We start from the raw sequence: 20,568 nt of genomic DNA, 5'->3' as shown, positions 1-20,568 counted from the left end.
TCCAAACTGAAAGTGCAGGTTTTTCTTTGATTTTTATAGGAAAAACAAATTGGCATGAACGCTCTGTCAAACCAGCTCAGGCTGTTTGGGCAGATGCCTTTCTTTGCTTTTTTCTGTTTATTTTCCAACAAATCAATGCTTAACTGCGTTGTTATTGGAGCAGAGCAACAGGTGCAAAAAAATAACTCTGCTGCCAACTCAAATGCAAAGGTAGGGCTTATACCCTCTGGGAGGTATTCAGAAGATAACAGAAGCCCCTGCCAGCAACTGAATTAACAGCTCTGTTTACGGTGGGTTTTATGTTAACCTGCCCCTAACCCTCCAACACATAAACACGCCATTGTCTCGGGGAGAGACATTCAGCCATCCAGACAACCAACTGCTTTATTCTGCCCTGAGCGGAGATTGGTTTTGGCTGAGGCTGCTTCGTGTGAAACTCATGGCTGCCAACTCCAGGTCTTGGTGAGGGTTTCCTGTGAAGGTGAGGGCTTGGGGTTGTTGGAGAGAAGAGGATCAGTCCTGTTTTTAAATGGAGTTGAAGTTCTTTCCAAGCTTGGTGATTTCCAAATGCCAGAGCAGGTTGCCTGGCTCTCTCTCTCCTCTTGCTCTATGGTAACCCCAGCAGGAGATGGTGAATGAGGTCAGATGATTTTGGAAAGAGCTATTGTTGTTTTCAGAAGTGGTGTCCTCTCTGGATAGTCCAATCGAGCAGGGCAGCTTCTGTGTTTTGTTCACTGTTGTGCCCCCAGTTCCCAGCACGGTGCCTAGCATCTAGTAGACAGTCAAGAAATATATATTAATTGGAGGGGATAAATATTTATACCTGTGGGACAAACATTCCTTGATGATTGTTTCTCTCTGCTGAAGGCTAAGATACTAATTTTCTTCGGTATGAGGTCTGAAAGCCAAGGTGGTTAAGTAAACTTTGGAAGAGCTGAGGTGGGGGGGGGGGGGTTGGGGTAAGGGGTGACTCAGCCAGCCATGAGATTCCTTTGATGGAAATAATCCTTACAAAAATCCTCTGCAAATGCTGTGTTCTGAGGCTGGCTTTGTTTGTTCGGCCTTCAGAGACTCATACCTGTAAGTTCGTTGAGCACTGTTGGATTGAACCATTTGGTGGTACTGGACATTAGGAACAGCTTTATTTCAAGTTTGCAAATAATGCAGTGATAGAATCTCTGCAGATGAACTGGAGCTTGAGTTCTTCGGATTGAATGTATTGTCTCTGACTTTACAAAGATTTCCTGGTGTTTATGGATGTTTCTTTTAGGGCTGATATCTGCTGGAGTTTGTTATCTTGTGGTGGGAAATCGAGGGAAGGCAAGTAGAGGAATCTTTGGCCAGAAGCTCTCAGCTGTGAGAGTGCTTAAGGATTCGTGAAGGGAGGGTCTTAAAAATGTAGATTCTGATTCACAGTCTGGGCGGGACCTCAGGAAACTTCAAATTTAACTTCTCCTCGGGTGGTGATGATACAGGTGGCCTATAGACCAACCTTTGAGAAACACGTGTTCGGCTTCATCAGTCAAGTAGGAAAATAAGCACCATAAATGTAATCCTCTAGACCCCATACCTGTACCTTTCCAAAGACCTACAGAGACCTAGGGTTGTAAAAGTAGGCCTGGTTTTTTGTTTGTTTGTTTTTGGATTTTTTTGTTTTTTCTATATGGTCTTTACTTTATGATTATTTGATCTTAGAATAGAGATCAAGGATTAGTGGAGAGAGAGATACTGAGGTTCAGGGTGGTGGGAGGATGGTGAATTCTTCACTGCATTGCCAAACAGAGGTCCAGAATGACTCTCCTGGATGCAGCATGATCCCTACTTTAGGTGTCGATGGAGAAGGACAGTGGGGCCCCTCCTGGTGTCACCATAGGAAAACTAGGCAACAGCCATGTCAAGTAAGAGCAAGAATAGAATCTCTCAGGCCTTCTCTCAGAGGTCAGAGTACACTTGTCTCCCAACCCTAACTCCACTGCAAAGTTTTCTTTACATTTCAATCCAACATGAGTGCAAGAGAGATTTTTTTTTTTTTAAAGATCCATGGTGTCCCTAGATCTTCAGGGGTCAGTGGATGGTCTTTAGAGGGCCTGGGGCCCACAAAATACGTGCAAAACCTGGTGTGCATTTTGAAGAGGAGAAAACCCTAGTTTCTCTTGAGGTCTCAAAAGACTCCGTGACCTTTTATGCTTCAAAGCTTGCCCTATTTTTCTTAGTTTGTCATATCTGAATGAGATTGATAAAGGCTCCTGGGGTCATGAAAGGTAATCTTGTTTTTTGATCAACTTTGGGGCCTGTCCACTGTCAGTATCTGCATCTTGTCTGGATCTGGCACCAAGACTGATAAAGATCAGCCTAATATGTATATTTCCAAATGGCTCACAGTCAGTAAAGTGTATCTATAATGGATCAACTCTTGGCCTCCCAATATGGCATCATTGCTCATGTAAACGCTTGAAAGCCCAGGAATAATGCTTCTGATGTTGCCCCTGGGAACATGAAATGTCTGTTTCAAAACACATTATGAGGGTATGAAATTACCTGTGATGTAATCCCGAGAGGATCAAATACATTCCCCAAGCTTGATTCACATTTTATTTCATTTGGAAAACACAAATTATTGTCTGTATTACATTCAGTTAGATTTCACATGTACTTGAATTTTCTTTTCTCCTCGTTGGGAGTAGTTCTCTTGAAATGACAGTCATATTGAAACAGGAAGTCAGTAATCTGTTGCAACATCCTTCAGGCAAATGCTGTGAATTCACCTGCTGGTAACTTTGATTAAGGACCGAGAATGGTTTGGATATTACTGTCATTGCAAAAGTAATTATTTACAATGTCTAATTGCTCCTCGGGCCTGAGGAGTAAAAATAGCCACACAAGGCAGCCAGGTCTGAGGCCATTTGGGGATGTTGTGGTTGAATGTATCAAGGAGCTGGGAAGAAGGCAGACCATGGCTTTGACTCCCAGTCCCCTGGGGCTGGGAACAGGGAATACAGGCAAAGCCCTGCTTATGGTCTGCTCTGTGGTCCTGGTGGCTCCCAGTGTATCTTTACCCTCCCAGAAAGAGCAAACCCTACTTTCTGGACTGAGAGCCAATTCAGATGAAACACAAAGAATTATGGACCAGTTTATTTCCAAAATATAAAATAAAAATAACTTTATTGAGTCATAAAAGGAGAGTTTATATTATATATGTGTGCAAATATACTCATGTATATATATGCATGTAAATATATATGTATGTGTATATAAATATATAGGTGTATAAATCTGTAATTAATGGCTAAAAGAGTAAAACTGGCCCAGCTTTCATACCCTAAATATTCCTACCTGAGTATATCGTAGGTATGACAGAATGAAGACAGATTTCTACCCTTTCATTCTAAAAAGAACTCTTGAATATAGTGAGAAGAGTGATGGCTTCAGGTTGCTCTGGCAAAAAGGAAAAGGGTTTCAATCAAGGTCACTGCATGATTGAATGAACCAGAGAATTTTGTAATCTTGGAGAAACCTGGTAAAGGTGTGAGGCCCCAGATGGCAGAGGGAGAATGCTGTGAGTATGTATGGAATGGGGATGGGGGTGAGGATGAGTTGAAGGCATCTTTCTTCTCTGGCAAGGCACCCCCTTCTCAGCAGAAAGTTCCCAGGGTTTGTTGCTAGACACTTGGAGTTTGAATTCTCTTCTAGCTTCAATTCGTTCGAAACTGTGTGAGCTTGAACAAGTTATCCAACCTCTCTGAGCCTCGGATAAACCATCTGTTAAATGACATAATGCCTTACAGAGTAATTGTGAATATTGACTGAGATAATGTATTTAAAACTATTAGCACAGAGCCAGCACATTTTAAATGTTCAATAAACCCTAGCTACTATAGTATAGTTACTATTATTTTTTTATTTTTCATTTTTACAGCATTTTGTCCTAGGTCTCAGTAACCTTACCACAGAGCAAAAGACACACCTTGCTCCAGATAAGTGAGCCCAAGCTGGGCTGCATTTGTCTCTGCTGGCAGGTTCTCTCTGTGTGTTTAAGAAGAGAGACCAGTGGAGCAGTTCTTGGCCTCGGTAGGAGTCCCGAGACTGGGCAGAGCCTCCTGGGTTCTGGAGTGCATGACTCTGGTCCCTTGTCAAAGTCCCAGTGGTGCCTCCTTCCCCTCATTTTTCTGTCCCTATGAGCTCAAATCCCAGACCCCCTTCTTCCAGTAAATGAGCAGTTCATGTGCTAAGGGACCCTGTAGGATAGAGAGACCCTCTGGCCATTCTCTGCCAGGAGCTCCCACTTTGGATGTGCTGCTCTCCTGTGCACCTGCAAACCAGCCATGGTGTGTGAGAGCACAATGCCGGGTGGTAACCCAAGGCCTGCAGAGGTGTGCCCTTCCACTGCTCCTGGCAGCCTCAGGCAGCGTGTGTCTGGTGGGACGAAGGGGCGCAGGAAGGATGCATGCCCAGAGGGGCGGAGCACGGCTTCTGTGAGCAGGGGCTGAGAGATGCTGTCCACAGCTCAGCCTAATGGGGCGTCCACCCAGCAGCCCAGGATGGGGAGTGGGGAGGCACGAGTCCAGCCCTAGGCTAGATTGTGCCAGCCAGCTGGGATTGCTGAATATTATGTAAATGGTGGAAGTTAGAAGCCTTGCTTGAAGTGAACTTAACCTTCAATTTCCTCCTTGGAGATAACAAAATAATAGCCACAACACAATAAAGAAATGATAATAGGGCTTCCCTGGTGGCGCAGTGGTTGGGAATCTGCCTGCCAATGCAGGGGACGCGGGTTCGAGCCCTGGTCTGGGAAGATCCCACATGCCGTGGAGCAACTGGGTCCGTGAGCCACAACTACTGAGCCTGCGTGTCTGGAGCCTGTGCTCCGCAACAAGAGAGGCCGCGATAGTGAGAGGCCTGCGCACCGCGATGAAGAGTGGCCCCTGCTTGCCGCAACTAGAGAAAGCCCTCGCACAGAAACGAAGACCCAACACAGCCATAAATAAATAAATAAATAAATAAATAAATAAACCCCAAAGAAAGTAAAAAAAAAAAATAATAATAATGATTATAAAAACCAGCTGGGCTTCCCTGGTGGCGCAGTGGTTGAGAATCTGCCTGCCAATGCAGGGGACACGGGTTCGAGCCCTGGTCTGGGAAGATCCCACATGCCGCGGAGCAACTGGGCCCGTGAGCCACAACTACTGAGCCTGCGTGTCTGGAGCCTGTGCTCCGCAACAAGAGAGGCCGCGATAGTGAGAGGCCTGCGCACCGCGATGAAGAGTGGCCCCTGCTTGCCGCAACTAGAGAAAGCCCTCGCACAGAAACGAAGACCCAACACAGCCATAAATAAATAAATAAATAAATAAACCCCAAAGAAAGTAAAAAAAAAAAAAATAATAATAATAATAATAATGATTATAAAAACCAGCTGGGCTTCCCTGGTGGTGCAGTGGTTGAGAATCTGCCTGCCAATGCAGGGGACACGGGTTCGAGCCCTGGTCTGGGAAGATCCCACATGCCGCGGAGCAACTGGGCCCGTGAGCCACAACTACTGAGCCTGCGTGTCTGGAGCTTGTGCTCCGCAACAACAGAGGCCGCGATAGTGAGAGGCCCGTGCACCGCGATGAAGAGTGGCCCCCGCTCGCTGCAACTAGAGAAAGCCCTCGCACAGAAACGAAGACCCAACACAGCCATAAATAAATAAATAAATAAATAAATAAATAAACCCCAAAGAAAGTAAAAAAAAAAAAAATGATAATAATGATTATAAAAACCAGCTAAAATTTACCAAGTACTTAATATGTGTCAAGCGCTTTTCCAAGCACTCTACAGGTATCATCTCATTTTGTCTTTCAACAACCCTTTTCATATCATCTATCAACACTTTTCATACCATTCTATCAATGAGGAAACTGAGACCTTCAAGAGACGTTGAATCACTTGTCCAAGCTTGCCCCATTAGTAAACTGGCAAAGCCAGGGATTGAACCATGGCCATCTGACTCCAGAGCCTGGAACTCCCCACCATTACACCATCCTGCCTCTGAAGGGTCTAACCCGACCCCAAGAATGTTGCCCAAGCCAACCAGCACAGTTTAGAGAGACATCCCTGGGCAGACCCCATGATAACTGCTAACATTTCCTGGGTACTTGCCATGTATGAGATAATGTGTGAAAACTTTACATTCTTACACATTAAACATTCTCATTTAATCCGCACTTCAACTCTATTTCCCCCACTTTCTGTCATAGGGGGAAATTGAGACTTTAGAGAGGATGGTACTTCCCCAAGGTCAACACAGCCTGCCAAGGGGCAGAATCAAGATTTCAACCCTCACCATGTGAGTCACTGTAAGAGCTGCCCTCCAGAAATGCAGCAGCACCGGGCTGGGTTTGAAGCTCCTCACGCCTTGAGTATGCCCTTTCAACCCAGATGTTAGTGAGACTCTTTCTCATGCGTTCCCATTTGTGCCACTGAGCAGCAGCTAACATGTGAGACTCTTAAACTTTAGGGTCAGGCCAAGTGCTCTGATGGCCTCCACCCCGATCCATTGGTCCTCCTTGTGCGTGGTGGTCAAGCTGGTGCTCGAAGGGAATTTAGCCTTTGATGAAGGTCTGGTAGAGCGGGTACAGAGGTGGTAGATCGTCTTTATGCGTGGGTGGCCCAGAAGTGGTCTGAGACCCTAGCAACTTAGGGCTTTGTGGGAATTTGTGTTTAACCCCGAACTGCCACTTAACAAAGTAGGGGAGTAAAGAGTGTCTGTGGCCACCCCCAGCACAGCACGGTGCCGTCTCTCTGCCAAAATGGGTTCGGACTGGTCAAACCTTAGTGGCCCATTGTTTGCCAGGGAATTGCTGCCTAAGGTGGAATAGGTCCTAGCCAGAAGGCTGGCATGAGGTACCGTCTACTGTAGTCGACTGGGTCCCACGCGTGGCTCCAGACTTATGTCGCCCAAAGGGTCAGTTTTAGGACTGCCGTGCAAAGGGTGATGTCTTGGGCGAATGTGGAAGTCAAGACAATCACACGGGGCAAGAAGTTTCCTCCGATTGTTTGTATACACGAAGGGTGGATAAGAGAATGCAGATGGAAAAACGCTGCATCACCCACATTGCATTTCACTCTTTCGGTTTGAATTAAGATTTACCTTTTTTTTTGGTGTGCAGTTTTTAATAGCCCAAGTAGCAATTTATGCTGTGTTCCCAGAATACATACCATGCGGGAATAGACAAAGGTGGGCCTGATACTCAGTGCATTTTCTTAAATTTCCACCTAGGAGGCAATTACCCGGCATGACCAGGCGCTGTGCTGGGGACCTCGCAGTCCCTTATCTCAGTCAGTCCTCCAGCAAGCCTAGGTGGTGATACTAATGCCATGGCTGTTTCCTGGAAGAGGATATAGCAGCTCAGAAAGGATAGAAAACAGTCCAAGGTCACCACACCAGCAAGATCAAAGCCTGAGCTGTCACCTCCACAGGCTCTAATTTGACCGGTGTTCACAACTGGGGGTGATTTGGCTCCAGGGGGACACTTTCAGGGGGTGGTGGGCGAGTGCTGCTAGAATCTAGTGACTAGAGGCCAGTGACGCAGCTAAGCGCACTGCAATGCACGAGTCGGCTCCGCAACAGAGAACCATCCTGGACCAAGATGCCGGTCATGCTGAGGTTGAGGAACTGCTTTTCACCCCTAGAATTCTCCCTCGAGCTGGAGATGAGGCCCAATAGGTCCTTTTCCCAGCTTGCTTTTGGCTCGAAGGGTGGAACCATTCTTACTTAGGCTCTGAATTTACTTCTTCCAATCTTGGAAGAAGTAAAATGTGTTAGAGAAACACCCTGAGAACTGATGTTTAAAGAAAGGAAAAGAAACTGATTTTAAATGAGGGCATCGGACTAGGGACCTTTAAATCCATGATATTATTTATCCTTCCAAACAGCCCTTGGGCTTGGAGGACATCCACTTTCCCCGACTTCCCCTTTGAAATCAGTGAAGGCATTGAGCTGGGAAAGGGTAACATACTCAAGGTCACGTGGCTGAAGGATGGGGAGCCTGGATTCCAACCCAGGCCTCAGAGATTCCAAAGTCTCTACCTCCCACACTTGATACATTTTTCTTTTGAAAGAAAATAATAAAAGCTACGCTGAAGGTAAAGTAGAAAACTTAAAGAGCAGTATTAAATAATTCCCTTACTTTTTAATGAAAAGTGTTGCTTTTTATACCCCATAAAGTAATCACCATGTACCATAGAAAGTTTATATTCATATATGGGAGTGTGGGTGAGTTGGTTATAATAATGCTTTTTTTTTTTTAAACAATTCGCAAGGCACATTTATTATCCATTATCTCATTTGATCTTTTCAACAGTCCTGTGAGGCTGCTGGGGGGCAAATGTCCTCATTTTACACCTGAAGAGCTGGGCCTCCGAGGGGAGTAGGACTTGGTGAAAGGCCTTCCGCCATGCTGGGCCCGAGGTGGGGGGCCTTCGGTGCCCACCCTAAGGGCGCTGTCCCTGCAGCCCCAAGCTGGCTTGAAAATACTGATCTTCTTTCCTCACAAGCCCGGGTGACCTCGGCGAACTCTGACTCACTAACGAATAAGCCACATAAACTCTTTTATGGGCGGTAACCATTCACTGTGCCCTGTAAAAAAGGGCCCTCACCCTGCCAGCTGCTTTCCCTTGGAAAGGGGGTGCCATCAGGGAGCACGCTCAGCCTCCTGGGGGGCCGGGTGGCAACCGAGCAGCTGTGACCTTGTCGTCCTCAGGGCTTCTCTGTGGGTTGAGAGTTCTGGGCGCCTCGTGCTGAGAAATGATGTCTGCCTGGAGGAAAGGGGCTGGTGGGCATTCGGTCATAAGAGGAAAACTGGCCCACACGGTCATGCGACATTTATTGAATTCTTCCTTAGTACCCACTCGGCTCTCTGCATGCACAAGCTTATCTGATGCCCACAGCCCTCTGCGTCTGGGTTGTTCCCATTTTACAGGGCGGCAAAGTGAGGATCAGAAAGATTTAGGCTAGACAGACTTGAACTTGCTCAAGGTCACCCACGGTGGGCAGGGGAACTAGGATCTGAGCCCACCTCTCCCTGACTTCAAAGCCAGGCGTTCAGTCCTCACACCACCCTGCCTTCCAGTTTTTCGGGAAGTGGTGAGCAGGAGGTCTGGGCCAGCCGGCTGAGGAGGTGGGTCCTTGTTGGCCCCGGCAGGTCTGACTTCCACTGAAATGGCCACTTTGAAACAGCCCTGCGGGCAAACCCTTGTGAAAGAATTTCAGGGAAGCCTCTGCTGCCCACCCCACCCTTACCCACAGCCTGGAGGGCAGATGGGCTGGGCTCTGAGCTGCAGCCCCTTCAGGGTTAAACAGTAACCTGTCTACTGCTTGTAGTTGAGCAAATGCTGGCAAGGAACAAGCCCAGCCTTGAGCAAACAGGAGCCGGTGCCATGCCTCCTCCCTCCCCCAGCCACCCCTCTGGGGACCTGCAAGTTTTCTTGTACCTTGGAGTCCCCCATTTGATTTCTTAGCTTAGGGCAATTGCTGTAGAAAGCTCGATGGGAAAAGGCCCAGTTCCTGTGAAGGCGAAGAAGGCTTGACTTGGGTTGGTTTCCTCTGAGAGTGAGAATCAAAGAGATTTCTGGAAATGAACTTAAGAAGCAATTCACCTTCTTTAAATTTTTGCGTGGGGAAACTGAGGCCCAAGGTTGCTTCTGGTTTGGGTTATGCAGAGATGCAGTACCCTTCCTCCTCATAACACCTGCCATGAGGTCATGTCCTGCTTTGCGCCAAGTGCCCAAGGTATAGAAACTCGTTTAAGCTCCAACCAATATGCATGGTACGTATGATGACCTGTATTTTGCATAAGAGGAAACTGGGGTTCAGAGAGGTTAATGACTTCTGTTCGACTTAGTACCAACTTTAGCAGGTAAGTGTGAGAGCGTGGGATAAACCCCCGCTCTTCCTGACTTCGAAACTTATCTCTATGGCACCACCACGTAGAATCCAGCTCTGCCGTCTCCCCACCCTGTGGTCTGTTACAGTGTTCATTATCCCCACCCCATCTTTCCTTGTCCTACCTTCTACTTAGGCCTAATTATTTGCCAAACAACCAGGATGATGATGTCAATAATCATGATAAATGTTCCTGTTTAGCCTAGTTCAACTCTTAATCACTGCTCTATCCCTCGTCCCTAAAACTGTGCCCAGCCCATTGCAAGGCTGATAAATATCTGTTGAATAAATGAATACATGAATGAACTTTTAGGCCTTTTCCAGACGCCTCTTCTCCCCTCTCAAGCCCTACATAGAACCAGAGGAGCACTAGCTAAATTAGAGGAAAGGGTTTTGAGGGATGGAACCAGTCAGGCTGGGCAGTTTCCAACTGGGGGAGGTTGGTGACTCGTGAAGATGCAAGATTTCCCCCATACAGGCAGAAACATTTCCATGATCTGCTACTCTAAAGCTAGACTCTTCTCCCTACCCGAACATTTAGAAAGAGCAGGTTACCCTTCGAGGCCCTGGGTAATGCTCAATCATCCTCTGGAAACAAGCTGTTCATCCTTTGGATGATTGAGCACACTTCTGGGGCTTTGAGTCTGAAAGGTGGAGGGCGCCTGCCTTGAGGGTAGGAACATTGTAGATGCTGGACGACTGAGGTGAATATTTCTAAAGCGCAAAATTTTTACATGGTTTAAAAAACCCAAACAGGCTCATGGAAGAAAGCCTCTTCTCCTGGGGTCCTTTACTGAGAAAATGAGCCCTCAGACTGAGAAAGTCAGCTTCAGATCAGCTTTGAAGCCTGCGGAATTCTCCAGGTCTCGAAAAGGAGAGGGAATGTGGGGCTGAATTTTTACCAGGAAAGAAGGGAAGGGGCAGTGTCTTGTCCCAGAAACCAACTGATTTATCACGGAGCCAAATACTTGAAAAACTCTAGGTCAAATATGGCTGAGGTCCTCCAAGATGAGCCCATCCCGTGGCAGATATTTGTGCTGAGGAAATTTACTGGATGCCCAAGGTGTAGGCTGCTCAGATGTGTCGGGACTTGTAAATGTCTGATTTCAGGTCAGAGTTCCTGCACAGGTGCCGGGTCTGTTCTGCTACCCGTTTGGGTTTTCATTGATTGAAATTTTACTTTAAATAAAAACCTCTTTGGCATTTTCACTTTTGTCAAAAAAAAAAAAAAAAAAAAAAAATTGGCTGCTGGCCAGACTCGCCCAGTGAGCAAGTATTACATTTTCCTCCCGTTTCATTCCCGATCAGAGATTATTCATTTGTGAATGGGTGGCTATAAAAACTTGCCTCATGCATATGAAAATCGAACCTGGAAATTTTTAATTGCCAGTGAGTTTTGCTTTTACTGAAAGGGCTGTGGCAACATGCTTCGCAGGCAATGGATGGAAGGACCAAATTCTTTCTTCCTTCCTAAATTCACTCTATGATCTATACTCTCAAATGATGTTTGTCCAAGAGGCACTGGCTGAACGGCCTGTTTGATCCCCTTACAGATCATGATTCTGGAAGGAAGTGGTGTAATGAATCTCAATCCCAGCAACAACCTCCTCCACCAGCAGCCGGCCTGGACAGACAGCTACCCCACGTGCAATGGTAAGGGGCCGCGCGGGGTCAGTGTCACTCCCCATGGGGATTCTTCCTTGGCTTTAATTAGGCTTCGTTTCCCAACTTAATGAAAAATACAGGTTTTATTCAGCCGGGGGGTGTGGGGACCAGGGTGACTGGAGAAAACTCTTCTTCATGCTGGAGGTCCTCACAGGCCCCCCAGGGCCCCAGCCAGAAGCCCATTTGAGATATTCCATGGTTTTCTCCCAATATTCAAAGGTCCAGGTTGGTAGCCTGGCAGAGAGGGTGATAGAAGAGACACCCCAAAGGAAGGCCAACTTTAATAGTGTTGGCTGGGATATCAAGATAGGATAGGATGGAAAACTGTGTGTGCGTGTGTGTATATGTGTGTGTGTCACATGGAAGCGTGGAAGTTAAGGAGAAGAGAGTTGTAGCAGCTGAATCTTTCTATTTCATCTTCTGGTGACCTCCCTTTGTAAAGGGAGGGGAGAGTCGTTAGGAGACCATGTGCCTGCCTTTGGTGCTTTAATCTACAACCGATTGACTAGAAGGAGGGCCTGGTGGTGGGGCTTATAGAGGGTTTGGTGATCAAGCCCATGGCTGACTGTAGAAGCTGGACTGAATAAAGGTGCTGCTGAATCAGGGCACCGCACCCCATTGTGAAGGTGTTCAGTTTGCGTAGACGGCTGTGCACCGAACCGCAGTGGGTGTAGGGAGCTCTGGGCCTTCTCCCATCCCATACCTGCTGCTAATCTCCTCCCCAGAGACTCTGCTGTGCTTGCTTCCCTTGAGAAAATGTAAATGGGCCATCGGTGAACAGAATCTGGGAAGCAGCAGTGGGAGGCTGATGGAAGGGGTGCATTCTCCAAGAAGTGGACGATCCGTGGGCAGCTCCACCTTCCAGTTTTGAAGCCCAGCCACACATGATCAAAAGCAGGGATGGGTGACCTTCTCTTATTGATCACCTGTGCTTCTGAACTCCTGCCTTTTCTGGGCATGACCTTCCCTGTGGCAGGACTCAGATTCCTTGTGGGGACCTCGAAGGATGATTCCAAACAGGGAAAAGCTCTTTAGGCTGCAAAATCTTTTGGATGCCAGGCCCTAGGACCCTCGATTAAGGCAGCAACCCTCTGGTTTGCTCTGGAGTGTAGTCAGCAGGGAGTGGAATTTAAACATCACTTTTTTACTCTCTAACTTCTGGAGGCCCCAGAGAAGGCCCAGCTCCTGGTCATGATTGATGGGGGAGGCCAGTTGAATGCCAGAGAGGAGCTGAACTCATACAATTTTCAGTGCTTTTCCCAAAGCTTCAGGAATCTGATGAGTCGCCTGGCTGATGGGGAGTCTCCCCTGGTCAACTTTAGACAAAATTCTCGGGTTCTGCCAAGTTCTAACAGGCTGCACTGTCAGGAAGTATCCTCTCATCTGGGTCACGTGACACTGAGAGAAGAAAGTACCGCAGGCCTGGTGTGGGGTTATTGAGAGTTGTTGTCTCCTGTTTACAAACCCGGAGCTGCAAGGTCATAACAACACAATTAATTAAAAAATAAAAGAACAAAGACTTGGGGAGCTGCAAAAAATGTAGCCCACCCTTAAATAGCTGCATTGGTGGGACACCAAAAAGTAGGGAGGAAATAGAGACATCCGGTCTAGGCTCTGTGTGTTGGTGTATTAGGGAATATTTCTATGTAATTAAATTTTGGGACTAGATTCGTCCAGTCCCTGCCCCTTCCCCCTCCACTGTTGGCTTCTCCTTTAGGGCCCAGGCTGAGGGTTTAGGCCTGCTTTTGTGTGGCCATGAGGAATGAGGAGTAAGGCACACAATATGAGTGGCAGGTGGGACCGGGTTGGAAACATTCCCCCTTCAGCCTTACCTCCTGGGGTGTTGAGGCCTAGGCCATAGGCATTATGGGGATCAAACCTTTTGAAGCTCTGTAGCTCCTTGCCATTCAAACTGTATCCACTGACCAGCATCATAATCATCCTGGGGAAGCTTGTTAGGAATGCAGAAACTCAGGCCTCACCCCAGGTCTATGGAATCAGAATCTGCATTTGAACCATATTCCCTGGTGATTCATAATCACATTAGAGTTTGGGAAGTACTGATCTAGCATGACCTTGAAGAAAAAGTTAGGGACCATTTTCTTTTGCTACGTTTTCCTCTATTGGTCCATCCTTAGGGAATATCTGTGTGTCATGCTCAGCTGGATTTCCCCTCCTTCAGCTTGGTGGGCTATAATAGGGTTTTCCCCTTGTCCTTGCCCCTCACCTTTCCCACTAGAGAGCTCATTCCTTTGGCCCATGCTTTCAAGGGGATCGTAAGGTCTCTCAGTCTGGTTACATGCCACCAGAGGCTGGTTCTCTCTTCTCCATCCCTCCAGGATTTGGGGCTGATTTAGTCATGTTCTCTTAAGTGAGTATGAGAGTCACATACATAGATGGTTAGCCCATAGTGAGCTCAGTAATATTTATTGGCTTAAATGAACTCCTCTTCTTCACCGGTACTTGAATTAACCATCTTGTGAATGCACCTCACAACTCTTCCAAGTTCCCAAGTTATTTCTTCTTCAGCCCCAAATTTACTAAAGAAATAGAGAGACAGTACCTATGATGGCAAAGTCTCTGAGGTAGTTTTTATGGGAGATACAAGGATGGGTAAGACAGAGTCCATGACCTTGAGCATACAATTTACAAAGGAGAGCAGGACTGTAGTTAGAGACCCATCAAGAGAGGCAGAACATGACAAACGTCATTAGGAGAAATGTAAAGTGCATCTCCTGGAGATTCAGAGGACAGCAGCCCTCAGCAGTCAGTCAGGGGGGTCTGCGATGGCTTTATGGGGGTGGTCAGGGTCAGCAAGCTGGGTAGAAATTCAACAGGGAGTGATAGGTAGAATACAAACCGGGCTGAAAGAACAACATAGAAAAAAGGCAAAAGGTCACTTGAGGAATAGTTAGTGAAGAGCCTTAATGCCTGACTTGGCAGTTTTGGGCCTAATTTCAGTGGATAAAGGGAAATTGCTGAAGGTAGCTGAGTAGGGAAGTGACATCCTAGTGGCTATAATAACCAGTATGGGGTGGGAGGATGTCAGCTCAGTGAGCACATGAATCATCTGGACCACTTTGGGGAGCAGCAAAGGCATCACAGAGAAAAGAACCTGAGTCTCAAGCTTCATTTTTGGTTGAAGATGGTCTGAGTTTTGGGTATGTATGTGTATATATGAGTGTGTAAATGGGAAATAAATGAGAAATAAATGGGAGAGAGAGAGGGAGAAGAAGGAGAGAACTATGTGGGTGTGGACAAGAAGCTAATACTCTGTTGAAACTGTAGCAATGCTTTACCTTTCATGGTAGTTTGTGGGAGGTGGGGAAAGAGCTCATGATCTCAGAGCATTTCAAGTGTTGTGTCCTCATCCAGAGCTCAGGGGTAAGTGTATGGAGAACAAAATGAAGATCTACGGAGGCTGAATGATTGGCTCCCACCACAACTGGGGAAAGAATTGCATTTCCTAGAGCCTCCTCTCCAGAGCCCATCTCACGCTCCAATCCCCACGGATGCACGCAGAGGGTGGTTGTGACCCCTGTGACGTCTGGCAGCCAGAAGGGCATCCCCATGTCTGGGTTCATGCTCAGAAACAAACACGGGTCACTCACAGGGCCGACTCCTGTTTTGCAGTTTCCAGCGGGTTTTTTGGAGGCCAGTGGCATGAAATCCATCCTCAGTACTGGACCAAGTACCAGGTGTGGGAGTGGCTCCAGCACCTCCTGGACACCAACCAGCTGGACGCCAGCTGCATCCCTTTCCAGGAGTTTGACATCAACGGCGAGCACCTCTGCAGCATGAGTCTGCAGGAGTTCACCCGGGCGGCGGGGACAGCGGGACAGCTCCTCTACAGCAACTTGCAGCATCTCAAGTGGAATGGTAACTCTGTCTCTGTCTCTGTCTCTCTGCCCTGCTAGGAGCCAGCTGGGAAGAGCAGAGACTCCACAGCTGGCAGGGTTCCTGTTTAGGGCCATCCAAGGATGGTCTCACCTCCAAATTACTGTTTCCTGAGACAGAGAAGTAGAAGGGAGGTGAGAGGACAGGCTTGAAGCCTAGGGTACAAGGTGTGTCTAATCCCATACAAATCCAGCATAATGTAATTCTCTCCTTACATGGTTAATTTCCAAGGAGACAAAGGTTAGCTGGGTATTCACAGGATACTTGGTACTCTCAGAAAACCACTTCTTTCTCTTGCAAATGGGGTTCAATTGTTTCATTCCCAATCCCTTGCTTGTTAAGATCATCATGGCTATTTTTTAGAAAAAATTTCTACACCTAGGTTCTTAAGATGGGACTTAAGTGTGGTAAGAAAATAGGCAAAATTAGATCTAGTTTGTTTTTTGGGAGGGGAGAAAGCTTACGATATTACAACAGATTTTTAAAAGGTCCTGAATCGAAAAAAGGCTTAAAACGAATGGTCTGGACATGTTTGGGATGTTTCTGCAGTGATTTCTGGGATTGGTGCTGCCCTAGAGCCCCAGGTGTCTTTCCTGAGGCCTCACCTAGCACATAGACAGGCATCGTTTAAAGGCTGTCCATTGGTGATAGTTTATTCACACATGCACGCGTGCTACACTGGCTTGTAAGAGCTGGTAGGGTAGACAACTATCTTGCAGAATGTCCTTGACACTGGCCTAAGGTGCTTCTGATAATGGTTATAAAAACTAGCTCCTCTGAGAACTAGTTTGGAAAGCAGTGATATGTACGAATAGTGAGCTGTCCTGTCCACATCAGAATGGGCATGTCTGTCTAAGCAGAATCTGTGTTTGGGCATGTAGCTGGGGCTTTGGGAAGCATGAGCTCCAGGGCTATGAACCAGATTCAGATCCAGATAGCTGCCATCAACACTGAAGAGAACCCAACGTCTGGCTTCGGAGCGGGCAGAAGTGGTGGCCATTTGAGATGACCTCATTCAGCTCCTGGGCACTCCCTACTTCCCACCCACCTCACAGAGGTGGTTGCTCATTTTTCTTTTACGAGAACCAAACCAAACAAAGCTCTAAAAATAACCCCCAGGAATCTTCAGAAAGAGCAGACTTACACTTGAAGAATTAAAAGTATTTACCTCCCCACCTCCAATTAAATCCGCTCCTTTAAAGCTTTGCCCTGATTGAAGCTTAAGGCAGGGAAGCGTGGGAGGTGATGTGGCCATCCTTGACCTTCCACCTTTGACCTTCCATCTTTGGCCTTCCATGACTTGCACGCTGCTGGTGCCTCTGAATGCCTAATGGCCAGATTTCTCACCTTTGTTTCGTTGTTTGCCTTTTTGTAGACATTCTACTAACCTACATTTATTGAGTATTTACTTATACAAGGACTCTAAGTGAATTGATTCATTTGGTGACCTTATGAGAAAATAAATATTGCACCCATTTGACAGGGGCAGTTTTCATCTGGGAAAACTGAAGGTCAGAGACATTAAAGCATGACCTCTGCTCCTGAGATACTTATAATCTGGGTGGGCAGGAAAAACATATGAAATGAATTCACATGTATATATGATACATCTGGAGAGAAGTTGCCAGGCATAAACAAGGGAAGAATCACTGCACTTATCCAGACATAGCTCATAGATTAGATCTAATCAAAAGGGGTTTGATTAAATTTAAGATCAAAGAAGAATTAAGGTGGTTTTCCTTGTGTTTTCTTTGCATTTTGTATCAAATCTTAGTATGGGAAAGCACCTTAGAGGAAATCTAATGACTTTATCTAGTTTAATCCCCTAAATATACAGTTGAGGAAACCAAGATGAAGAAAGGTGAAGTACCTTGCAGCTATTAGTGGAAAAACTGGTCTTTCAACTTCTAAAGTTCTATTTCCTTCATACTGGATGCCTTCTCTACACAAGGCCAAATAATTCCATCTGATGTTGGTGCCCTAGCTACTGATTTTCTAGGTCAAGGGCCCCAGGCTTGAGATTATAGATCCAGAGAGGGAAGCCCCCTCCCAGAAGCAAAGAAGGGTGATCATGCTGCGGGATTGTCAGAAGCTCTTCCATGAAGCCAGCTTCGTCCTTGGTCAAGCATCACACTTTGGCTCCACGTGGGCCTGCCCTGAGTTTCCCAATCTGTCCTTCACAGGCCAGTGCAGCAGTGACCTATTCCAGTCCACACACAATGTCATTGTCAAGACCGAACAAACCGGTGAGTCGTGGCAGATGAAGGGAGCCAACTTGGTAGGCAAAGGCCCACGGAGGACAACTGGGAGGGAGTGTGAGGGAGAGTGTGGGAGCAGGACGGAGCCAGGACTTTGGCAGGAAACCCAGGGATGTCTCTTCCCTGGCTGTCTCCACTGGGCCAGGCAGCCATGAGCCTCATCCCTCGTCCTTGGGACCAATGACTGCCGACAATTTCTGATTTCTAAGGTTGATGGTGAGCCTAATTCTGCCCACACTTCTCTGCTTCCCATGGTTGGTCAAGGGAACATCCAGGCTCTGATCCAGGAGCCCAGAAAATGCAGAGTCTAAGTGGGCTTTCTTGTCACCACAAAGAGTCAGGGGATTGCACTTGGCCAAGTTAGGAGAAGCAAGGGGAGAGAAGAGGAAAGGTCAGTGTCTCCTCTCTCCCTCCTCCCTTGGAGGGAGTGTGTTTCACAAGGAGGAGGAAGATTCGGACTCTGTGTTGTAGTTACTACAGTTTCTGGGGAACTTGGAGTTTCTGTAGGGGTGTCCAAAGGCAGCTGTGGAACTGACTCCTGCCTTAAGTACGCTTTTAGACAAAAGCCACTATTCTGAGCTCTGAGTAGGGTCTGCAGTCCCAGAGTAGCTACATTCATTTTTGTTCTCCTTCATCTGCCTAATCATCCCTCCTTCCTCTGTCCCAATGTCTCTCTCCTGGGGACTGTCTGTCTCCCCTAGGGACTTGCAGGGGGCAGTATCTGCCTCAAGAAGTTGTGCCCTAGAGCCTTGTACCAATCAGAGGTCTTTGCATAGTGACCTTTGGCCTATGACCTCTTAGTCTAGGGAGAGCTCTGCAAGTCCCCCCAAGTCCATAGGAGCAGCCACTGCTCCAAGGTCACTCCCCATGTCCACATCAGTGAGAATGTGGGCCACATGGACCAACCACCGAGTTTGCCTCAGGCCTCCCTGCAGGTTGCGTGCCAGTCACCAAGGACTGTATTTGACCTGGGGTGATTTGTGAGTCACTAGGGGCAGAAATTGGCCCCATGCATTATTTACTCTTTTATAAGGGGGCTGGTCTACCATTATTAAAGAAAAAACAGTAGCTGCTGAACATGTTAATTAGGTATTCCTAGCCCTGCCCTTCCCCCCAGAGACCAGGGTTGAGTTACCCAGATGGTCTATGCTTTACGGGCGTGACTGCCCTAGAGGCAGGCACAGGACTTGGCCGAGAGGATGGTGCCCCCTGACCCCTAATCCCCACTGTTGACTGGACAGATAGCCCAGCGGAGGAGCCAGGTTGGTACTGGAGAGGTCCCAAGTACTTGACAATTCCTCCTTGACCATCCAGACATCCTCATGTTGCCAGTTCAGAAAAGCTGAGCCGAAGGGTGGGGAAGAAGCTCCACCCTGGGAGGAGGGGAAAGGAGGCTCATACAGGGGCCAACACCCCCAAACCTTATTGGTTCTGTTTGTTTTCAGAGACAACAACAGGTGTATAAGGTGACCCAACGAGGACAGAGGGTGTAACCCCTAAGAGATCAGGCTTGGGGTGCCCAAACACGTAGCTATTAGTTCAAATACCAGCTAAATCCCTATGTCGTAAACAGGAGGACTTAGCCAGTGAGTCAGGTTTTTATACCATTTATGCTACAAAAACAAAATGAAACTCGGCCAGTGGCTTACCACCCCGACCCTGAAATTCAGAGGCTGGGCAGGAGGGAGCTGAGGGCAGCCTCTGTCTGTGACGAGGGGAGAGCAGGAAGTTCCTGGTGGGGATGAGGTGACAGCTCCTGCCAGGTCTCACAGCTCTTGGCCAGCCAGGAAAGAAGAAGCTTCTGTTGGAGATCAGCCCAGAGGTGAGGGGTGTGTAGGAGTCGGGCTTCATTTAGGGTAGGTGGAGGGGAGTTTCCTTGGAGTCTGAAATCTGAAGAGTCAGGAGACGTGCTTACCCAGCACACTGAAGAGAGAGAGAGAGAGAGAACTTTTCCTAGATGAAGCAATGAGGCCCTACTCTTAAAACCTGTTTATTTGATTTGGTAACACTCTTATCTCCTTCTCCTTAGTTTTGTTTTGAAAATTTTATGTCACCCCTTAATCATATTGGAGAAATCCTGGAGGGAGGGGGCTGTCACCCAACTTGAGGAGAGTTTCTCTCTGGATTTTAGCAACAAAGACTCTGTGATAAGACTGAGCAGACTTTTTCTTAAAGAAACATCATTAATTCTCCCAGGAAAATGTTACTAGGAAAAGATGCTCATTAATCATGAAATTATTTTGTCCCTACCATTTTTTTTACTAGTATAAAAATATTCTGGTGACAATATAGTAGAATGTAAGACAACACCAGGCTCCTGGACCCCCCCAAGTGCAGACTGGGAATATCCTCAGGAAAGCATTGGTCTAGGACAGGATCCCACTGTTGCAACTTCTCTCACTTCCCTCAAAATGCAACAGGTGTAGAACACCTGCATGGGGCCGTAACAAAGTCCATCTCCCCTAGGGCCCTGGAAGAAAACTGAGGTAACATTATTATAAGGTAACATGTGGCTGAAGCAGAATCTTATCTCTTCTCTCTGAGAACCACCCCCTTGTCCCACACCTCTTTGATGAACAGCGAGTAAGAAAAGGCAAACTCCTCACCTGGGGAAGGTGATTGCTGACATTCCCATTTTCTGTCCTTTGTAGACCCTTCCATCATGAACACCTGGAAAGAAGAAAACTATTTATATGACACCAACTATGGTAGCACAGTAGGTAACTAACTCCCCAACGCTTAAGACCCTTTTACATTCTTATTCTGGTTTTCTAACAGCCAAAAATTTATATTGTAAGGAGGGGACTCTTAATGTCCTTTATGTTTTCA

At 47.1% G+C, this 20,568-nt stretch overlaps 1 protein-coding gene across 5 annotated transcripts in view; it reads left to right on the top strand.

Annotated features, from left to right (window-relative positions):
- EHF (ETS homologous factor) overlaps nucleotides 1-20,568 on the top strand; it is a 42,839-nt gene that overhangs the window by 10,419 nt on the left and 11,852 nt on the right. For 4 of the 5 annotated variants that reach the window (XM_082342943.1, XM_082342941.1, XM_082342940.1 and 1 more), the window contains exons 2-5: nucleotides 11,473-11,572; nucleotides 15,218-15,463; nucleotides 17,665-17,727; nucleotides 20,391-20,459. In XM_082342943.1, the coding sequence (XP_082199069.1) occupies nucleotides 11,476-11,572; nucleotides 15,218-15,463; nucleotides 17,665-17,727; nucleotides 20,391-20,459 (475 nt within the window). In that variant the 5' untranslated portion in view covers nucleotides 11,473-11,475. The remainder of the gene's footprint in view (nucleotides 1-11,472; nucleotides 11,573-15,217; nucleotides 15,464-17,664; nucleotides 17,728-20,390; nucleotides 20,460-20,568) is intronic. The other variant, XM_082342942.1, reaches the window with a different exon arrangement.

The sequence above is a fragment of the Balaenoptera borealis genome (genome assembly GCF_965194805.1).
Source record: "Balaenoptera borealis genome assembly, chromosome: 11".
Classification (NCBI taxonomy): Eukaryota; Metazoa; Chordata; class Mammalia; order Artiodactyla; family Balaenopteridae; genus Balaenoptera; species Balaenoptera borealis.
Note: the sequence above shows the minus strand (reverse complement) of the source record. Positions and strands in the feature narration are given on the sequence as shown.